At 37.8% G+C, this 18,541-nt stretch overlaps 1 protein-coding gene across 1 annotated transcript; it reads left to right on the top strand.

Annotated features, from left to right (window-relative positions):
- The first annotated feature begins 235 nt into the window (after window positions 1-235).
- Window positions 236-18,037, top strand: LOC127634396 (protein-L-isoaspartate O-methyltransferase domain-containing protein 1-like). Its single transcript, XM_052113933.1, has 6 exons — window positions 236-379; window positions 4,715-5,223; window positions 6,806-6,908; window positions 11,076-11,247; window positions 13,245-13,368; window positions 15,396-18,037. The coding sequence occupies exons 2-6, from the start codon at window positions 4,917-4,919 to the stop codon at window positions 15,767-15,769; spliced, it is 1,080 nt and encodes a 359-aa protein (XP_051969893.1). The 5' UTR covers window positions 236-379; window positions 4,715-4,916; the 3' UTR covers window positions 15,770-18,037.
- The last annotated feature ends 504 nt before the right edge of the window (window positions 18,038-18,541 follow it).

The following is an 18,541-nucleotide window of genomic DNA, read 5'->3' as shown; positions in this document are numbered from 1 at the left end:
TAGAATTCATATATTGATAAATAATTGTACTTTTTGATTCTCAAATGTCTCAAATAATGCCCTGAGATTTAAATGTAATTCAAAGGAAGATTCGACTTTTGAGCCGCCGAGCGCCCCCTGGAGGCAGAATCATTTAGCGGTCTCATATGAAACGTTTTAATGTCCGCGGCCTCGTTTCTGTGTACCATGTGACGACTGTTTACATCCTCAGCTGTTCCTCAAAAAAAAAAAAAAAAACATAGCTGGATCTTCAACGCCACCAAGATCTACACATCTCACAACAGCAGTGCGTTCAAAACACCAACTCTAATGTGCATCCCATCTGCCGCTGTTTGGCTTGTACAAAGCGAGCCTGAGCCTGATTCATGACGTTAAAAAGGTCAGTAAACACTGTTATTTCCGCGGAGATGATGCCGACATTTTTGTTTTGTTGCTTTGCACTGAATTGAGCAGCTTACCAAGAAGTACATGTAGCCAGTTAAGTGCAACACAAATGTCTTGGTTTAATGCATGCACAAATGTTTTATTGTTTTTTATTAAACAGCCAGCCAGGTCAAACCCAAGGCTGTTTTTAATACCACCACCGTCTAGCTGGTTTTCCCAGTCAAGCAGCGTTTAAATGTCATCAAACAGCATGGGTTTCAATAATAAAACGAATAACAGTTTTCAGCAGTCATGCGAACAAGCTTATTGTCATCGAAATGGCTCAACAGACACAAACAGAGGCTGCAAGATTACTAATTATTATAGGAAAATAATAATAATAAAAATAGCAACATAATATCCTACCACTGAAGCTGTTCACTTGTAATTAATTGGGCCTTTTCGATTTCTGTTGGTTAAGAACACACAAAACAACAATAGGCCCCAGGCGCAGTTTTCCTAAATGTTATAAATATCAAGCCTTATTTTATGACTGTCAAAATCGATAGTAATGTATTGCTAATGGCTGCATCTGCAAGTGCTGTATGAGAGATTATGGCGGATCTGATCATCTCAACGTGCGAAAAACATCTAACCGTTTTTGTTTAGTCTACTTGGTTTTGCATTTTTTATTTATTATTATATATATATACATTTTTATGTCTACATCTCTTAGATGTAATCTTTAGACTTAATAATTACAGAGACGGGACGTTGCACAAGTCGCTAAAATAGCGAAATATTTGTAACGCAGTGCAGATGTATTTAGTGTTTTATAAGATCCGAACTGCGTCGTGAACGCTGCAGAAGTATATTTATATGGACCGACCAAACCAACAAACTGTCACCCTCACAGTCAGTCAGTCGTGAACTGCGCAGCGAACATGACGCAAACAAATGAAGAAGTTGTAAATTATGCTCTTCTGTCAGCTATCGACAGAAATATCGCCCAGTGGAGTAAACATGCGGTTTTGTGGCGTGTTGGCGCCATCTTTGTTTTGAGTGAGTAATGTGGTGTTGTTGCTTTAAATGACCATCTTAAACTGGAAGATTTGTGCCTCATAAATTAAGTACACACACACACACGCGCGTATTTATTTATATACACTTATTTCAATCATTTTAATATAATATGTATAATAAAAATAATATCAACAACATTTTTATGATTTTAATTACACCAAGGACTATAAGTGGCTTCTTGAAATTGAGTTCTTGATTTTCCAGAGCTTTCAAAATGTACATTTCTCAATACAAAAACTAGATATGGGCATTGCATTAGCTGAACAGACACATGTGCTGCTTGTTAATAATAATACGTTATTTTGAGAGATTTTGATGTTACTGGCTTAATGTGAATACATAAAGGTAAATTTCTACTTTCAAATAAAAGGGGTTCAAATAGGATAATAGGGTTCAATACAGTGTTACTATGAAAAATTTAATACAGTGCAAAAGATACTATTAGCATAACACATATATATATATAATGTAAAATATAACAATGTTCAACATTATTTTGAATGTCCATGTACTAAAATAAAATATTTTATGCCATTATTGTACCTTTTATATACTATTACTATTATTATAATCGACCAATTGCTGTGTGAGAAGGCGGGACTTACAAAGACGGGATAAAGCAATGCAAATATGCACACACAATTAATTATTAGACCAGATGCACATCATAATGCAACTAAAGCCGAATCCTGGACATTTTCTCAAATTTCGTTTTTTTAACATCCGAAAAAGAGGACGTTATGGCCACCCTAGTTAAGATAGCTTTTATATTTTGGTTATAATCAGGGATGCAAATTACTCACATTTCTGTTAAAGAAAGCTTTTTTTTAAGCTAATTTGCCCAAAATGTCTACATTTTCCATTTTAAAGTCACTTGAAAGGGTCACTTTAAGCGTAAACACTTTAAAAAAAGTTTTTAATGCAACAAAAAAAGCTTTGAACTTGACAAACAAATCAGCTAAAAATATATATCTTGAACTTCAGCTGTGACTTTCTCACCTTTTTCGCCTCTCATGAGTTTGCATCCCTGTATAATGCAACAAGGGGTGCTGATGTCAACTTATTTGAATAAAATACAGTTTATGTGCAAAAATAAAATTATGAAGCTGCCACCTCTCTAAGTTTATTTATTGACCTTTTGCCCCAAATTCAGGTTGAGTTGACATGGAATGACCCTTTAGTGCTACATTAGGTGCATCTCAAACCACACACTTCTGCACTATTTTACGTCATTTTGAAGTGTAAGTAGCGCGAGTAGTATGTTCACACTGAAAATGCAACAAAAAGAAGTGTACTACGAGAACCCGGATGATGCACTTTTTCAACCATCATACATAGTGTGGAATGTTGGTCACTTCGAGCACTCTGTGCACGCGGCTTGCCGTACATAGCTGAAGGGGCGGAGTTACCGGCAGCAATGGTGATCTGGCAAAACAATTGTAAATAATGGAGAATATGCCAACTAGCGAAACTTCTGTGAAGTCAGCACCTTACAAAAGCGAGTTAAACGCTTTACCATCATACCATGCTGTGTATATGTATAATATTGAGATATAAGAGTTGAACAGGGCGTGGATAGTGTGCTAAAACAGCGGCAACACAATGCTAGTGTTTGAAACGTCACTTCCATCAGCTGATAAATGGCAAATTCTTCCATGTAGTAAAAAACATTAAGGGTTCCATTTGGGACAATACAACACTTTGAAAATTCATACATCACATGGCTGAGTGCATTTTGTAAGTGTATAGTGTGCCCCCCCACACCTCTAATTCAAATGCATACATTTTAATCTAAAAACTTGATGTTGAAGACAAAAATGTTACAGACTACTCTAATACCCCAAAATCACACAAAGTAGGCCTGCTTTTGTTTTAGGATCTAGTTAAATACAACTCTAAACATTTAAGAAAGATTGACATATTGTTATCTTCTCTTGAAATGCTCTCGGTTAATTGGCAGTTTACATAGGAATGTTTTACAGGTTTTGCTCTAATAGATCATTTGGCGTAATATGGTAATGGTGTAATTTTGCAACCAGCAAGTTTAAGCATTTTAATGATGGATTAGCCCAGCTTTATAACAAATGTTCCAGTTAATTGTTCCTGTTCCAGGATTGCGTTTGCAAATGCAGTACAATTGCAGTTCACAATGGCGGAGAAACCATCAGTCCAGTTGAATAATATACATGCTTTATTGAGATATAGTGTTGTGCCAAATAAATGTTCAATGCTTTTTTTCCTGTTGGACAGAACTTCCAAAGAAATGCAATATTGTTGTTTCTGATGTACAAGAAATCTCTGTAGGGTTGCAATCAGGTTTTGTACAAAACAGAGTGGTATGTTTGACCCTCCCTGCAATATTTTTAGTGCAGGAGACTCAAAGTGCAGCTATACAGGATAAAGATAAAAAGGTAAACAAATGCAGTAAAGAAAACACGAATATAAAAAAAGATGCACTTACTAAAGCCAAGATAGTCATAAAATATGAAAATGAGCCTGTTATGTAAACATGTTTTGTTACTAAATATGGGCCTTTGTTTAGCTATGTCAAGGAGTCAGCTCTAATTGGAGGACAGAATGCAGAAAATTGTATTGTGTTAATTATTTTTTGTTCTCAATTGGATGTGTACTCACTGAACCATTGTAAACAAGCCTCCCGTTTGTTTGCTTAAATCCAGAACTGGTTTAGGTCCACTAAAATCCTTAAAGTTACACTAATTCAGCTTAACTCAAGTACCATTGGGGATAGATGAAAATTCATGGAAATTCTGAAACCTACAGACCCATTAACAGCTTAAATGTTGGTTATAAACATGGCTTTCCTCTTACTGTGAAAGGCTGGTAAAGTACATCATATCTGTAATAAAGTTAGAGTTGTAAGCAAATGGATAACCGATCTTTAAAGCATTTTTGTCTGCATTTATAGCGGTGTTTGTTTAGTTTTTTGAGGCAAGCATAGTATCAGTATTTTTATTGTTAAACGTTGATGCACTAAGGCCAAAATATACTTTGGTTTTCTTGATAAAATGTTACAATATAGCTCTGCCAAAATCTTTCCTTCTTTGCAATAGTAAAGCTGCTTGCATCAGTCAGGTAGCATCAGGTACACGCTACACTTATCTGTAGAATCAAAGCCAACAGGTATCAGGTGGCATGAAAGAACACTGACACTGTGGTTCCTTTTTTCCAGCCATATGCCAGAGAAAGGAGTAAACTGAAATGTTCAAGAGAGAGTCTGAACCGTGACCCTTTGTTTTTCAATTCTCAGATCTTGCTGTACTTGAGAATGGTCTGAAGTGATTTGTGTGGGACAGAAGACATCCCGTGCGGGCTTCCCTGTGGAGATCGCTCAAACACTTGCATCTGGATGCGAAGACCGGTCTAGTTATCTGTCTCTCACCTCCTCCTGCATTTTTCTTTTATTTTTTTTAGTTTCTTGTCCCTTGTTTTTTGGTGGCTAGAAGGGAATCATGGGGGGAGCAGTTAGTGCTGGTGAGGATAATGATGAATTAATAGACAACCTGAAGGAAGCCCAGTATATCCGCACAGAACACGTCGAGCAGGCCTTTAGGGCCATAGACCGTGGAGATTACTACCTGGAGGGCTACAGAGAAAATGCCTACAAAGATCTAGCATGGAAGAATGGGAATATACACCTCTCGGCACCGTGTATATATTCGGAGGTGATGGAGGCTTTGAAACTCCAGCAGGGTTTGTCTTTTCTTAACCTTGGCAGTGGCACGGGATACCTGAGCACCATGGTGGGCCTGATTATAGGTAAGATGCTCTTCATAAACATGGCCAGGGCATAGATTAAACCCTTTATGGACTGTAGTCTGTAATTTATTTCAAACAATATTTATTGTGGAAAGTACTATACAAATAAAATAAAATTTGACTGATTTAAAAACTTAAAAAGTGCCACATGTTTTTTTTAGGACAAGTTCTATGGTTTACATATTTTGTTAGACATAGAACCATGGTAATAGCATGGTATTTTGGCAAGTACTGAGATTATACCATGTGTTTTTGGACACGTACTATAGTTAAAGGTGCACTCACATTTTTCTTCATTAAAAAAGTTGAACTTCTAAAGACATGAATTGTCATTTTACAATATACAGCACGTAGGAAATCATGACCACTCACATTAAAATGAAGACTCTAGTCATATCATTAATCATATTCACTGATCAGCCACAACATTAAAACCATTGACAGGTGAAGTGAATAACATGTATTATCTCGTTACAATGGCACCTGTCAAGGGATTGGATATATTAGGCAGCAAGAGAACAGTCAGTTCTTGAATTTCATGTGTTGGAAGCAGGAAAAATTAGCAACCGTAACGATCTGAGCGACTATGAGGAAGGCCAAATTATAAAGGCTAAACTACTGGGTCAGAGCATCTCCAAAACAGCAGGCCTTGTGGGGTGTTCCCGGTATGCAGTGGTTAGTCAGGGTCATGGGCGCCCAATGTTCATTGATGCATGTGGAGCACGAAGGCTAGCCCATCTGGATAAGTCCCAAAAAGAGCTACTGTAGCACAAATTGCTGAAAAACTTAAAAGAAGGGTGTCAGAATACATGGTGCATCGCAGCTTGCTGGATATGGGGCTGCGTAGCTGCAGGCCTGTTAGAGTGCCCATGCTGACCCCTGTCCACCGCCGACTGCTCTACAATGGGCATGTGAGCTTCAAAACGGGACCATGGAGCAATGGAAGAAGGTGGCCTGGTCTTATGAATCACGTTTTCTTTTATATCATGTGGACAGCTGGGTACATGTGCATCATTTACCTGGGTAAGAGATGGCAGCAGGATGCACAATAGGAAGAAGGCTGGCAGTGTGATGCTCTGGGCATTGTTCTGCTGGGAAACCTTGGGTCCTTGCCTTCAAGTTGATGTTACTTTGACACGTACCACCTACCTAAAGATTGCTGCAGACCACGTACACCCTTTTATGGCAATGGTATTCCCTGATGGCAGTGGCCTCATTCAGCAGGATAATGCACACTGCCACACTGCAAAACATTTTCAGAAATGGTATGAGGAACATGAAAAAGAGTTCAAGGTGTTGACGTGGCCTCCAAATTCTCCAGATCTCAATCCAAATGAGCATCTATGGGATGTTCTGGACCAACAAATCCAATCCATGGAGGCCCCACCTCACAACTTACAGGACTTAAAGGATCTGCTGCTAAGTAAAGGATTACTTCACAGTAATAGATTGTGCCTTTTGATTTTCCCAAATTAATAATTGATTTGCATATTAATTTATTCTTAGCTATTGGCTTGAAATTTCTTGGCATCTTGTGATTTATTAATTGTTTTTTATAATTTTATTCTGTTTTAAATTGCAGGTCCGTTTGGAGTAAATCATGGCGTTGAGCTCCACAACGATGTTGTTGAATATGCAAAAGAAAGACTCGATGAATTCATTAAAAACAGCGACAGCTTTGACAGGCATGTTAAAATTTTCATCTTGTACAGTTTAAAATTCCCTAGAATTTACTGTGAATTTAAAGATTCTAAATGGAGAGCCAACACATTTGCCAAAGGCTACACACATTTTATTTCCACAATATAAGTGAAAGGTATTTCACACACACAACTATCCCACAATAGAAGTCTCTGTGGCATTCACAATAAATAAATATTTCAAGTGGAAATCAACTGAGATATACACAGCTATGTGGATGTAATTGTCGCAGCCAAATACTGTGAGATAAGAGAGTCCCCCACATTATTAGGCAGGCAACTGGGCTTCCCTGATGTCTCTCCCTGGCATTTGCTGCATAAAAACATCTATTTGCAAGCACCAAAGCAAGAAGCTTTTCACCACAGTTTACTCTGTTATTGAGGTCAGAATAAATGGGCTGGCGAAACAGCTAAAATGACAGATAAGACAAACCACTGATTATTTCAAACAATCCATAAAAGCCTTCTTGTTTCATAAAAAAAAGCCATGCGCTAAAAGGTTGTTTAATCAATGTTGTTGAGCTTTGGGAGCTATCTTGTTTGTATCACTTTATTGGATATCGATATCTTTACTCATCCTGTCAAGCCTCCTCAATGAAAACTGTTGCCTCGTTGCTGTAAGCAAATAAAAACATTCAGTTGTCAGTGCTAGGTTTGGACTGATGCTAATAATGAAGTTCAATATCAGATTTCTTCTTTCTTGGCATTAAATGAGTTATCTTTCAGTCAAGAAAGAATACAGAATGCTTAGTTCATTGCAGAAAATTAAGCAATAGAATTAGATTTTTCTGTTGACAACATGAGGGCTTTCTAATTTTAGGGACTTGCTATTTGGTAGTTATGGAGTTCTGAGTCATTATAAGGCTAAGTGGTTGCTAGGGTGTTCTTTGTTGTTGCTTGGTGGTTAATTACTTGTCCTGCACTGTTTGTGCAGTTTGCACATTGTTACATTTGAAGGAGGGACCCAAGCCATATATAGGTATCAGAATATAGTACAGTGCTGTACATATTTCTGGTGAAAAAAATATTATTAGCACACATAGGGCTGGGTGATATTATGACATATATCATGGCGATGATATAAAGTGTCAATCAATAGAGATTTTGCTATATCGTGTATATCACAATATGTAAATATCTATGTGTGCAGTGTGGGCTTGAAAGAAAATAGACTTGAACTGCATCCCAATATTCATACTTCTTACTATACAATGCCAAAAACAGTATGCCAATGGAGTAGTATGTCCAAATTCACAGTATTACAGAAGAAGCAAGTGAGAAATACCCGGATGACCTACTATTTCCGGAATTTTGAAGTGCGAATTCGACTGCACTTAACGATCCCACTAACGATTCCCTCGGGAGCTGAAGCAACTTCATGCTCAAAACACTGAATTTAAACGAACGACGGTGAATCGTGAGGCGGATGTCTCTTCTCAACTGTAAGTGCTATATATACCAAGATAATTGTTCCTTGTCCTTAAATCGTGCTTGTTTAACAAAACCAAAGTAAATAGTTTTCATGGTTGTTTTTATTATGTCATATATTTGGGTCACGAGACAATGCCAACGTCCCTGGATGATGTCCGAAATCTATTCATACTACTCCCATGCAAACCTAAAAAAACGTGCTGTTTTGCCGGCAGATAATATGTTTTATTATTCTTGTATATTTACAATTGTAGTTATGATTTAATTTTGACTAGTAATTTTCCACTAGTTTTCCGTAGAGTGATTTTTAAGTCACAGCAAAAAGGGCCAGTAGAAGAAGTTGGAAAGGGTCAATTGTTTTGATTTAAATAGATTTTTATTTGACCACTTCGTTATTTGTAGTATATTTTTGTTTTATTAGAAGTGTAATTTGAATTAAAAAATATTGTTGGTTGAATTTTTTCTTGTTTCAATTAATGAATGTAATTTTTCAGAATCAAAATCGACCGGTCAACACTAGCTCATGATTTGTGTGTCAGTAGATGAAAATGATTAATAATAATTACTTTATGTAATTTAATTGTGCATACATCCAAATTCTGATGAGAATCATATTTTCCATGCATATAAAAGGAGAGTGTCGCTGTCATAGAAATATGCCTGACATTCAAGGATGCAGTTAATGCACAGAAGAACGTAATTGCGTTGGCATCCTTCATGTGGTCCAACCAGTGGGTGAAAGCATGCCCCAACAGATAGTACTGGAGGGTGACGACTGCCTACTTGATGATCAAACACTCCTTCTCTATCGTGCTGTACTTAGTCTCCCTCAGTGAGAGTTTGCTACTAATGTACAGCACGGGTGCTCCCCCTCCACCATCTGGGACAGTGCCGCTCCCACCCCTCTACCCAATGCATCCGTCTGCAATATGAAAGGAGAGAGAAATCAGAAGAGTGCAATAACGGCCTGCTGCAAAGTGCAGCTTTCACCCGCGTGAACGCCTGCTGACACGGCTCGGTCCACTTGACCGGATCTGGTGCCCCCTTTTTAATAAGATCAGTCAACAGGATGGTGACGGTCGAAAATACTATAGTAGCCAGCCAGCCCCAGGAAATGTCTCACCTCCTTTTTGGTCTTAGGCCTTGGGCAGGCTGCAATCGCTGCGGTCTTGTCAATTTGAGACTGCACTTGCCCATGTCCCAAGTGGAAGCCCAGATACCATACTTCCGCCCATCCAATTAAACACTTCTTAGTGTTTGCCGTGAGTCTTGCCCATCTCAATGACTTCAGGACAGCCCTCAGGTGCCGCTGCCAATCATTAATATAAATAATGATGTCATCCAGATAGTAAGCGGCGTGCAGACTGAGGATTCTGTCCATGAGCCACTGAAACATAGCTGGGGCCCCAAACAAACCAAATAGAAGGGTGACAAATTGGTGTAACCCAAACGGTGTGGAAAATTGTTTTTACACGGGACATGGGAGTTAAGGGGATCTGCCAATATCCCTTTGTTAAATACAGTGGCGAACAAAAGAGAGCCGTGCCTAACCAAACAAGCAGTTCATCAATCCGAGGCTTACGCATCAAACTTAGACACCACATTGACTTTTCTATAATCCACACAGAACCGGAACAAGCCGTTGCTCTTCAGAACCAACACCACTATTCTTCGAATACCCCCATATCTAGCATGGCCTTTAATTCCTCCCATACCATGGGTTGTAGCCTTCTTTGTCTGAGCATCCTGCGTCACTCGATACAACTGATCCATGATAGTTAAAAAAATATGGATATGTGAGTGCAATGTCTGGCTGGAGGCGTTGATCATCAATCACTTTCAGTTGGTCAAAGGTGTGCCGAAGGGTCTCGTCTCATATCTGCTCCAGAGGTAAATCCCCTGCAGGGAATCCTCTAAGGGCTGGGGAAACCGAGACCCACCCCCACCCCCCTTATGACGTCCTGATATGGAGCTAACGTAGACAGCCTGGGCTCTGCCACTCCAACCAGCGAATTGCAAACCACACACCAAGACACACCCATCCACACAAATTCCCCTCAATAAAGTAATATATGCCGTCCAGTTCGTACCCAAGATTAGTGGATGGGTGAGCCGGGACTAACCACAGCCTCGACACTATGTTTTAGACCCTGAAATTGAATAATGACCTTCACTACTGGGTAACTTTGAACATCTCCATGCACACACTTCACCTTCACACACTGGCTCGTATCCAGAGCCTTGGATTGAACCAAGCTTTGTTGGATGGAGATTTGATTACAACCTGAATCCACCAAGGCTTGGTTTGCTCTTTATCTCTATCCAGCTATTAACTGTAATACATAACAACCGTGAGAGATAATTCTCCCCAGGTGCCAACCCTTACCGCTCTTCCTCTCCCGGCCTGGCTCTCCACAGACGACGCTCGGCAAGGCCAACATCACCATATCTATATAATAGGATGCAGACGTTTAATAACCAGAGAAGAATATCAGAATTAAATGGCCATGCCCATTGACTTTACACTTATGACTTAAGGTATTGGGTTTCACATAATGCTTACACTTTTAAAATAGGGCCCTTATTGGGCACTTTTGACTTGGGCCAGTAAGCAACTACCCAGATCACCCTTGCAACCATGTAGCAATGTACTAAAAATCACCCAGAACAGTAGTATTGTTACCAGAAATTGATATCAGAGATATAAATGTGTAATTTCAGGTTTGAGTTCTGCAAACCACACTTTGTGGTGGGGAACTGCCTGGAGATTTCATCAGACAGTAATCAATATGATCGTGTTTACTGTGGGGCTGGAGTTCAAAAGGACCATGAGAACTACATGAAGATCCTGCTAAAAGTTGGTGGGATTTTGGTCATGCCAATTGACGATCAGGTATTCATTGTTTTAATGGAAAATGGTACTCAATAGTAACAAGCATTTAGGAAGAAATATTTTATACGTTTTCATGCTTTGTGCAATCACAAGTCAAGATCAGTCTGGTGAAACTAGAAAATAGCATTTTAAAGGAATGTTTCACTCACCCCTTTTATTATTTACTAATCCCCATGTCATTTAAAACCCATATGATTTTCTCTCTTCTGTGGACCACTAAAGGAGTTATGTTGAAGAATATTCAAGGCACTTTTTTCCATGCAAGGAAAGCAGATAGTGACTAGGGGCTTTAAGCTTCAAAAAAGACCCAACAAAAAGACCAACATAAAATCAACAAATACGTTGTCCCGTGCACTATATTCCAAGACTTCTGCAGCCATAGGATAACTTTGTGTAAGGAACAGAGTGAAAAATAAGTCGTTATTCACAAAGTCTTTTAAACATTCTCCTTTTGTCTTTCACAGAAGAAAGTTGTACAGGTTTTTGGGTGCATAGTTCCCTTTATTCTTGAAATGCAAATAACAAATGTTTTTAGAGTAAGACAAAACTTTGATAGCCTATATATACTAATATCATATCTATACACCGATCAGCCACAACATTAAAACCACAAGCCTAATATTGTGTAGGTCCCCCTCGTGCTGCCAAAACAGTCTACGGTAACTCAGATAACCGCTCTGTACAATTGTGGTAAGAAGAATTATCATCTCAGAATGCTATTTTGAGATGCGGGTTGGCGCTGTTTTGGTGGCACGAGGGGGACCTACACAATATTAGGCAGTTGGTTTTAATGTTGTGGCTTATAAATTTAAAGTACAGTTAAAGTCAGAAGTTTACATGTAAACTATATGGCCAAAAGTATGTGGACACCCCCTTCTAATTAACAAATTTGGTTACTCTTTTAAATCCAGTAAAGAAAATTCATAATGTTTCTTTATGTAATGGCTTGGGCTTTGTGTGCTTCCAAATTTGTGGCAGCTGTTTGGGGATAGCCCTTTTCTGTTCCAACATGACAATACCCCTGTGAACAAAGTGAGGTCCATAAATAAATTGTTTACTGTGTCTGGCGTGGAAGAAATTGACTGGCTTGCACAAAGCCCGGACCCCACTGACCCCACTGATTACTTTTGTGGTGAACTGGAACAGCAACTGTAAGTCAGGCCCCATCGACCAACATCAGTTCCTGACCTCACTGATAACCTTGTATCTGAATGAGAGCAAATGCCTGCAGCCATGTTGCTACATACAGTATAGTGGAAAGCCTTCCCAAAGAGTGGAAGCTGTTATTACAGCAAAGGGGAAAATTGATACCTAAGGTTTCATCAAGCACATATGGTGTCCACAAACATTTGGCCATATAGTGTATATACATACAGTACTGTGCAAAACTCTTTGGCACATAAGATGTTTCAAAAAGCATTTGTCTTAAGATGGTTATTTATATCATCAGCTTTAGTGTGTCAATAGGACAAATACATGTTAGAAACCCAAACATTACTTTTGCAAATAGAAAATAATAGAATAGAAGAACAGAGAGCCCTGCAACAGATGTCATGGCCCCCACAAAGCCCTGAACATCGAGTAAGTCTGAGATTACATAAAGAGACAGAAGCAATTGAGACAGCCAAAATAGATAAAAGAACTGTGGTGAATTCTCCAAGAAACGTGGTACATCCTATCTGCCAACAATCAAGAAAAACTGTGTCCAGGTGTACCTAGGAGAATTGGTGCTGTTTTAAAGCAAAGGTGGTCACACCAAATATTACTTTTTTACATTTACTGGGCTTTGTATGACATTAAGTATAAATGAAAACTATTTATGTAATGCATTTTTACTATACAACACACGTGTGTGTGTGTGTGTGTGTGTGTGTGTGTGTGTGTGTGTGTGTGTGTGTGTGTGTGTGTGCTTTCTCTTGGTTGTCATCCTTGTCTCTTGTTTCAAACGTTTGACCTATTTATTAACACATGTTCTTATTCTGTTTGTGTTGTTGCAGCTGACTCAAATCACCAGAACTGGTCAGAGCTCCTGGGAGAGTAAGAACATCCTGGCGGTGTCATTTGCTCCTCTTGTTCAGCAGAATAGGACTGACAGCAGCAAGCCTGAGGCTGTGGTGCTACGTGAGTATCCTCCCAGTTGCATAACTTCATACTGCTATGAACAATCAGCTGCCACTCGGATTGTTTCCAAGTACAAGGAAGTATTCTTGCCAAATGTATTTTACAAATTGCAAACATGTAGCAACATGCCAGCTTCAATTCATAACCTAATTCATTCAAACCAGTGAATTATGTGAGTTTTAGGTTAAAACAAAGATGGTTTTGTATGCAAAGAAACTGCTGCTCTCCAGAGATATTGTGGTTTTCCTATTTGACCAACGTTTTCCAAAAACATGGGCCCAAGAACATTATGGATGTGTGATGTTCAGGTCTAAATCTTCCTATTAATGGTGATCATCTACTAAAAAACGTAATTTTGTGTTGCCCATTTAGATCTCCAGATCACTATGGCGGGCTAAATTACTAAAAATTATATAATTAAATAGATATTTAAATAAACGATTAGATGCGTAACAAAATTCTTTCCAAAAAGTGCGATCTTTGTCCCAGTTGCACTTGCAAACTGTAGTCTGGCTTTTTTATGGCGGTTTTGGAGCATTGGCTTCTTCGTGATTGAGCCACCTTTCAGGTTATGTCAATATAGGACTCGTTTTACTGTGGATATAGATACTTGTCTACCTGTTTCCTCCAGCATCTTCACAAGGTCCTTTGCTGTTGTTCTGGGATTGATTTGCACTTTTAGCACTAAACTACGTTCATCTCTAGGAGACAGAATGCATCTCATTCATGAGCAGTATGGTGGCTGCGTGGACCCATGGTGTTTACAATTGCGTACAATTGTTTGTACAGATGAACATGGTACCTTCAGGAGCTTGAAAATTGCTCCCAAGGATGAACCAGATTTGTAGAGGTCCACAATGTTTTTTATGAGTTCTTGGCTGATTAATTTAGATTTTTCCATGATGTTATGCACTTAAAATACATCCACAGGTACACCTCCAATTCAGTACAGAATCCTATCCACCTCCTATCAGAAGCTAATTGTATAAAGGCTTGACATCATTCTCTGTAATTTTCCAAGCTGCTTGAAGGCACAGTTAACTTAGTGTGTGTAAACGTCTGACCCACTGGAATTGTGATGTAGTCAATTAAAAGTGAATGTAGATGTCCTAAACAACTTGCCAAATCTATAGTTTGCTAATTAAATCTGTTGAGGGGTTTAAAATGAGTTTTAATGACTTTAACCTAAGTGTATATAAACTTCTGACTTCAGCTGTACTAATCTTTGTTAATGTTAGTAAATAAAAGACAGTCGTAGTATATTGATTAATGTTAATTTCATAATATAATAATACATTTTAGAATAAAAAGTTGTATATGTTAACATTAGTTGATGCACTATGAACTAACATGAACTATCAATGAACAAGCATTTACACAAATTAAGAAATGCTTTAAAAAATATATTGTAAATTTTTAGTTCATGGTACCTAATGCATTAACTAAAGTTAACAAATGGAACCTTATTGTTATGTTTTACCCATTGTTTTCCTACAGTATGTAAAGAGAAAGAAAGCAAAAAGTCCTGTATTTAGATCTATAACACCCCGTATTTGGATAGTATAAAGCAACCCTACACTCTAGCATCACCAAACAGAATTAAAATATAACAGAGCACAACAGTGCTGGCCCACTTTTTCAGCCGTCTTGGTTCCGGAAGTAGTTTTCCCATTAATGTTTTCCTTAGGGATTTAAAAAAAATAAGCCATGACCAAACCAACTAGCTTTGAGGCGAATCACAACATTACAAACATATGAAGCAAAAAAGTATTTAAAAATCAAACCAAAAAAAAAACAACAAAGGTACAAGACTGTGTACTTAACTTTGTTTTTAATGAGGGCATGAACTAATGATGTAATGACTAAAACAATAACGTCATGGATGTCAAACCCGGTGCCATATTTGAAATGAATGCAAAGGCGAATGACATTTGAGAACTTTGAGAAAGTCATGCAACCAGAGTTCCTTTTTAAAACAAATAGTCTAGAACTGTTATTGTTAACAGATTTGTTTTGTATGTTCTCAGCCCCTTTGGCAGTAAGAAGTCTTCAGGACCTATCACGAATCCACATTCGCCGAACCCTCCGCAACCTGACCAATGACGAGAGCGGCAGCCGCAATTCCATGCAAAGAATGTCTCAGAAGCGCAAACGCAGGCGCTGTCGTCGGCGTCGTCGAATCAACACCTACGTCTTCGTCGGGAACCAGTTGATTCCTCAACCCATGGACAGCGAGGAAGACGAATGCATTGAAGAGGAGAGCAAAGAGGAAGAGCAGGAGAAAGACATTGAGCCTATCAAACCCGAGGAACCACAAGTCAACCACCTGAGAGACAAAATATTGAGTCTGCCGCTACCGGAGTCGTTGAAAGCGTATCTGCTGTACTACCGTGAGAAATAACGTGGTGGTTTTCCTTCTCCAACTAATTCCAACCCCCAATTTGATGTTTTTTTGGAATAATATAGCATAATTTAAACATTTAAATGGGGCAAAGCTGCATTCGGAAAAGACGTTGGAGTTTATTGTGCTTGCTGTGTTGTTCTGATGACTCATAACCCAATCTTTAAACAAAATCTTCACATTTTGAATGTGATTTTTGAGTATGAAGGACCTAATGAGGGCCTTTGGGGGTTGAGAATCTTCTAGCTCACCTTGTTTGTGTTCAGAGAAAGAGTTTGCTAAAATTGTTGGGTAAATGGAATGGAAGAATTGCGATTTTTCACAGGCTTGTATAGTAAAACCCAATATTTGATGAAACCAGTTATGTCAGCTTGCTTTTTTCCATTGTAGGGAGAATGAAAAACTGTAGTCAATATTTTTCAATTGATTTTTGCCTTCTTTGAGTCTCTGACTTGGGAGTTTTTGCTGTTTATGATGCTAATGCTTTCAGTATCTCTTCAGGCTGTTTTAGTGAAGTTCCATCTAGAGATGCTTTTTGGCTGGTGTTTCACATTTGTACTTTTTTTTTTGTTTAGTTTTTTACATTCTAGTCATATTTGTAATTACTGATATTGAGTTGTCTCTTAATAGATGATGTAATTCTTTGGTAGTTGTTTATTTCGTCTGTTGGCCTCGACCTGAAGACGTACTGCTCCACTTTCTGCTTGTGATCATAAAACGTAAAAGACGTCACTGTTTGTAATCGGAGTCGTAAACAACTTGTTTGCAATATATTGTCAGCATAAGAAATATGTGGCTTAATGTCAGTTATTGAAATGATCTCTTGACTCTGTATACAGAAGAGGGGAATTTTCTGTCGCCATTGGTCGGCAAAAAGATTGTTCTGCCCCAAATTACCATGTTTTTGGGATGTTCGAACAAACACTTTTTTGGGGGAATCAAGCCTACTCATAGTTGCCTCTTCAGATAAGACTGTGATAAAAGGAAGTATTTTAACAAGTAGGCCAAAAACATACTTGCATGTACTCTGATGCGAACACTTAGCCAATGCATTGCACACTCACAGTCCGGTTAAATGTGCTTAATGTGCGGCACTCAAGGGGGCGATAGAGTTACCTTCTAAAGTCTGTGCCATTACACTGGGTGTTATTATTCAGGTAAGTTGCTTTAAATATATTGACTTTAACTTGTTTAGCAATGTTCTCTTCAAACTGTTGCTTCACCATGACAGTAGTTGACGTTAAAGAGAAAACTTGCCATAGAATCGGACATTTCATGCTAACGTTCACTATAGCGGCCCCTGTGGCAACGTTGTGACACAAAAACGCATGCAATTCGAACGCTTGTGTAAAGTTTGTCATTACTAGACATAAATATTGTTAACAATATTTATTAACAATAACAGATTGCAACACATTGTGTCTCCCATTATTTATATTGAAATGATGGTGACAGGAAAACGAGAATGTACCAAAATTATGCTTTAAATTTGGCCTAACAGATTTACAATGTATGTTATAGATTGTTCGTCAAATTAATATTTCTTCTAATGCAGTTGTCTTCTCTGTCCTATATATACCTTCTGCAAAATAGGCTATAAAGTTAATATACAAGTGCAAATAGTGTTTTCAAAAATATAAAACCTACAGGGCAGGGCAGAAATATTTTTTATACTAAATAGTTTGAACACCAGCATAAAAACAAATAATGTATAAATAATGTTTTGTTTTGAAACCAAACTGCATGCCCACTAGCTTTAATTTCAAAATGACTTAAAAGCTCACAAAAGGAACACCACAATGTTTTTGTGCTTTCATTGTTATTGAGACATTAGTACAACACATTTAGGCCAGATAGTTTACTTTGACCATTTCTGCCATATTTTGAGTTCAGAACTCAAATACTAAAATGTATCCAACCCTTTTAGGTATTCAGAGGGTAAACCGTAAGCAATACTTAGGCCATGGAGGGTCTGGTTATATTTATCAGAGTTATTCACATTGCTCATTGGTCCAAAAATGCACACACTCGCAAGGTAAGAGCATCCTAGTGAACCTGTCTATTGAGTTTGTTAAATAAGGGGCTACTAGAACATTCCACAAGGTTTAATTCCTTGAGATCAACAGCATGTTTTCTTACAGACGGTCCCTGCTGTCGGTACATAGGAGTGTCTTTTTTCAAATGTATCACTGACTGTTTGTAATTTGATGCTTTGTTTCTCAACCATCTTTTCATTAAATATATTTATAGCCAACCTGTGATGTTTTTACCAAACTGGTGTTTGTCATTTTATTATTATTGTTTTGTTGAGCTCAGTTATTTAAGTCTTGATTATATGGAGTGACATATATTTGTAATAAATTAACAATCATATTTAAAATGGTTAAATTTATGTTTTAAAATGTAGTTAAATGTAACAAAATGTTACCCTAATTCTTCAACCCATTATTTGATTACATTTTAAATATGCTAAATTGACAAATATATATTTTAAATTGTTTTAATCATCAATTAAAATGTAGTTAAATATGTCAAATATACTATATCTCTTAATTCACCCATTTAATTAGTAATTTATTTATTTTAATGTTTAAATTAATACATTGATAATTCAATCAAATCATGTATTTATAATGCTTCATATAATGTTTATCACTCCTAGTCCTCCATACAATAACATATGATTTTAACTAACCTAATGTTGTGCATTGCAATCATTTCCAACATTTTATTTGTTTGTTTGTTTGTTGCATTTTACCATTAACTAGAAAT

Source organism: Xyrauchen texanus, chromosome 41, assembly GCF_025860055.1.
Source record: "Xyrauchen texanus isolate HMW12.3.18 chromosome 41, RBS_HiC_50CHRs, whole genome shotgun sequence".
NCBI classification, from domain to species: Eukaryota; Metazoa; Chordata; class Actinopteri; order Cypriniformes; family Catostomidae; genus Xyrauchen; species Xyrauchen texanus.
This window is presented reverse-complemented; position numbering and strand designations above follow the sequence as displayed.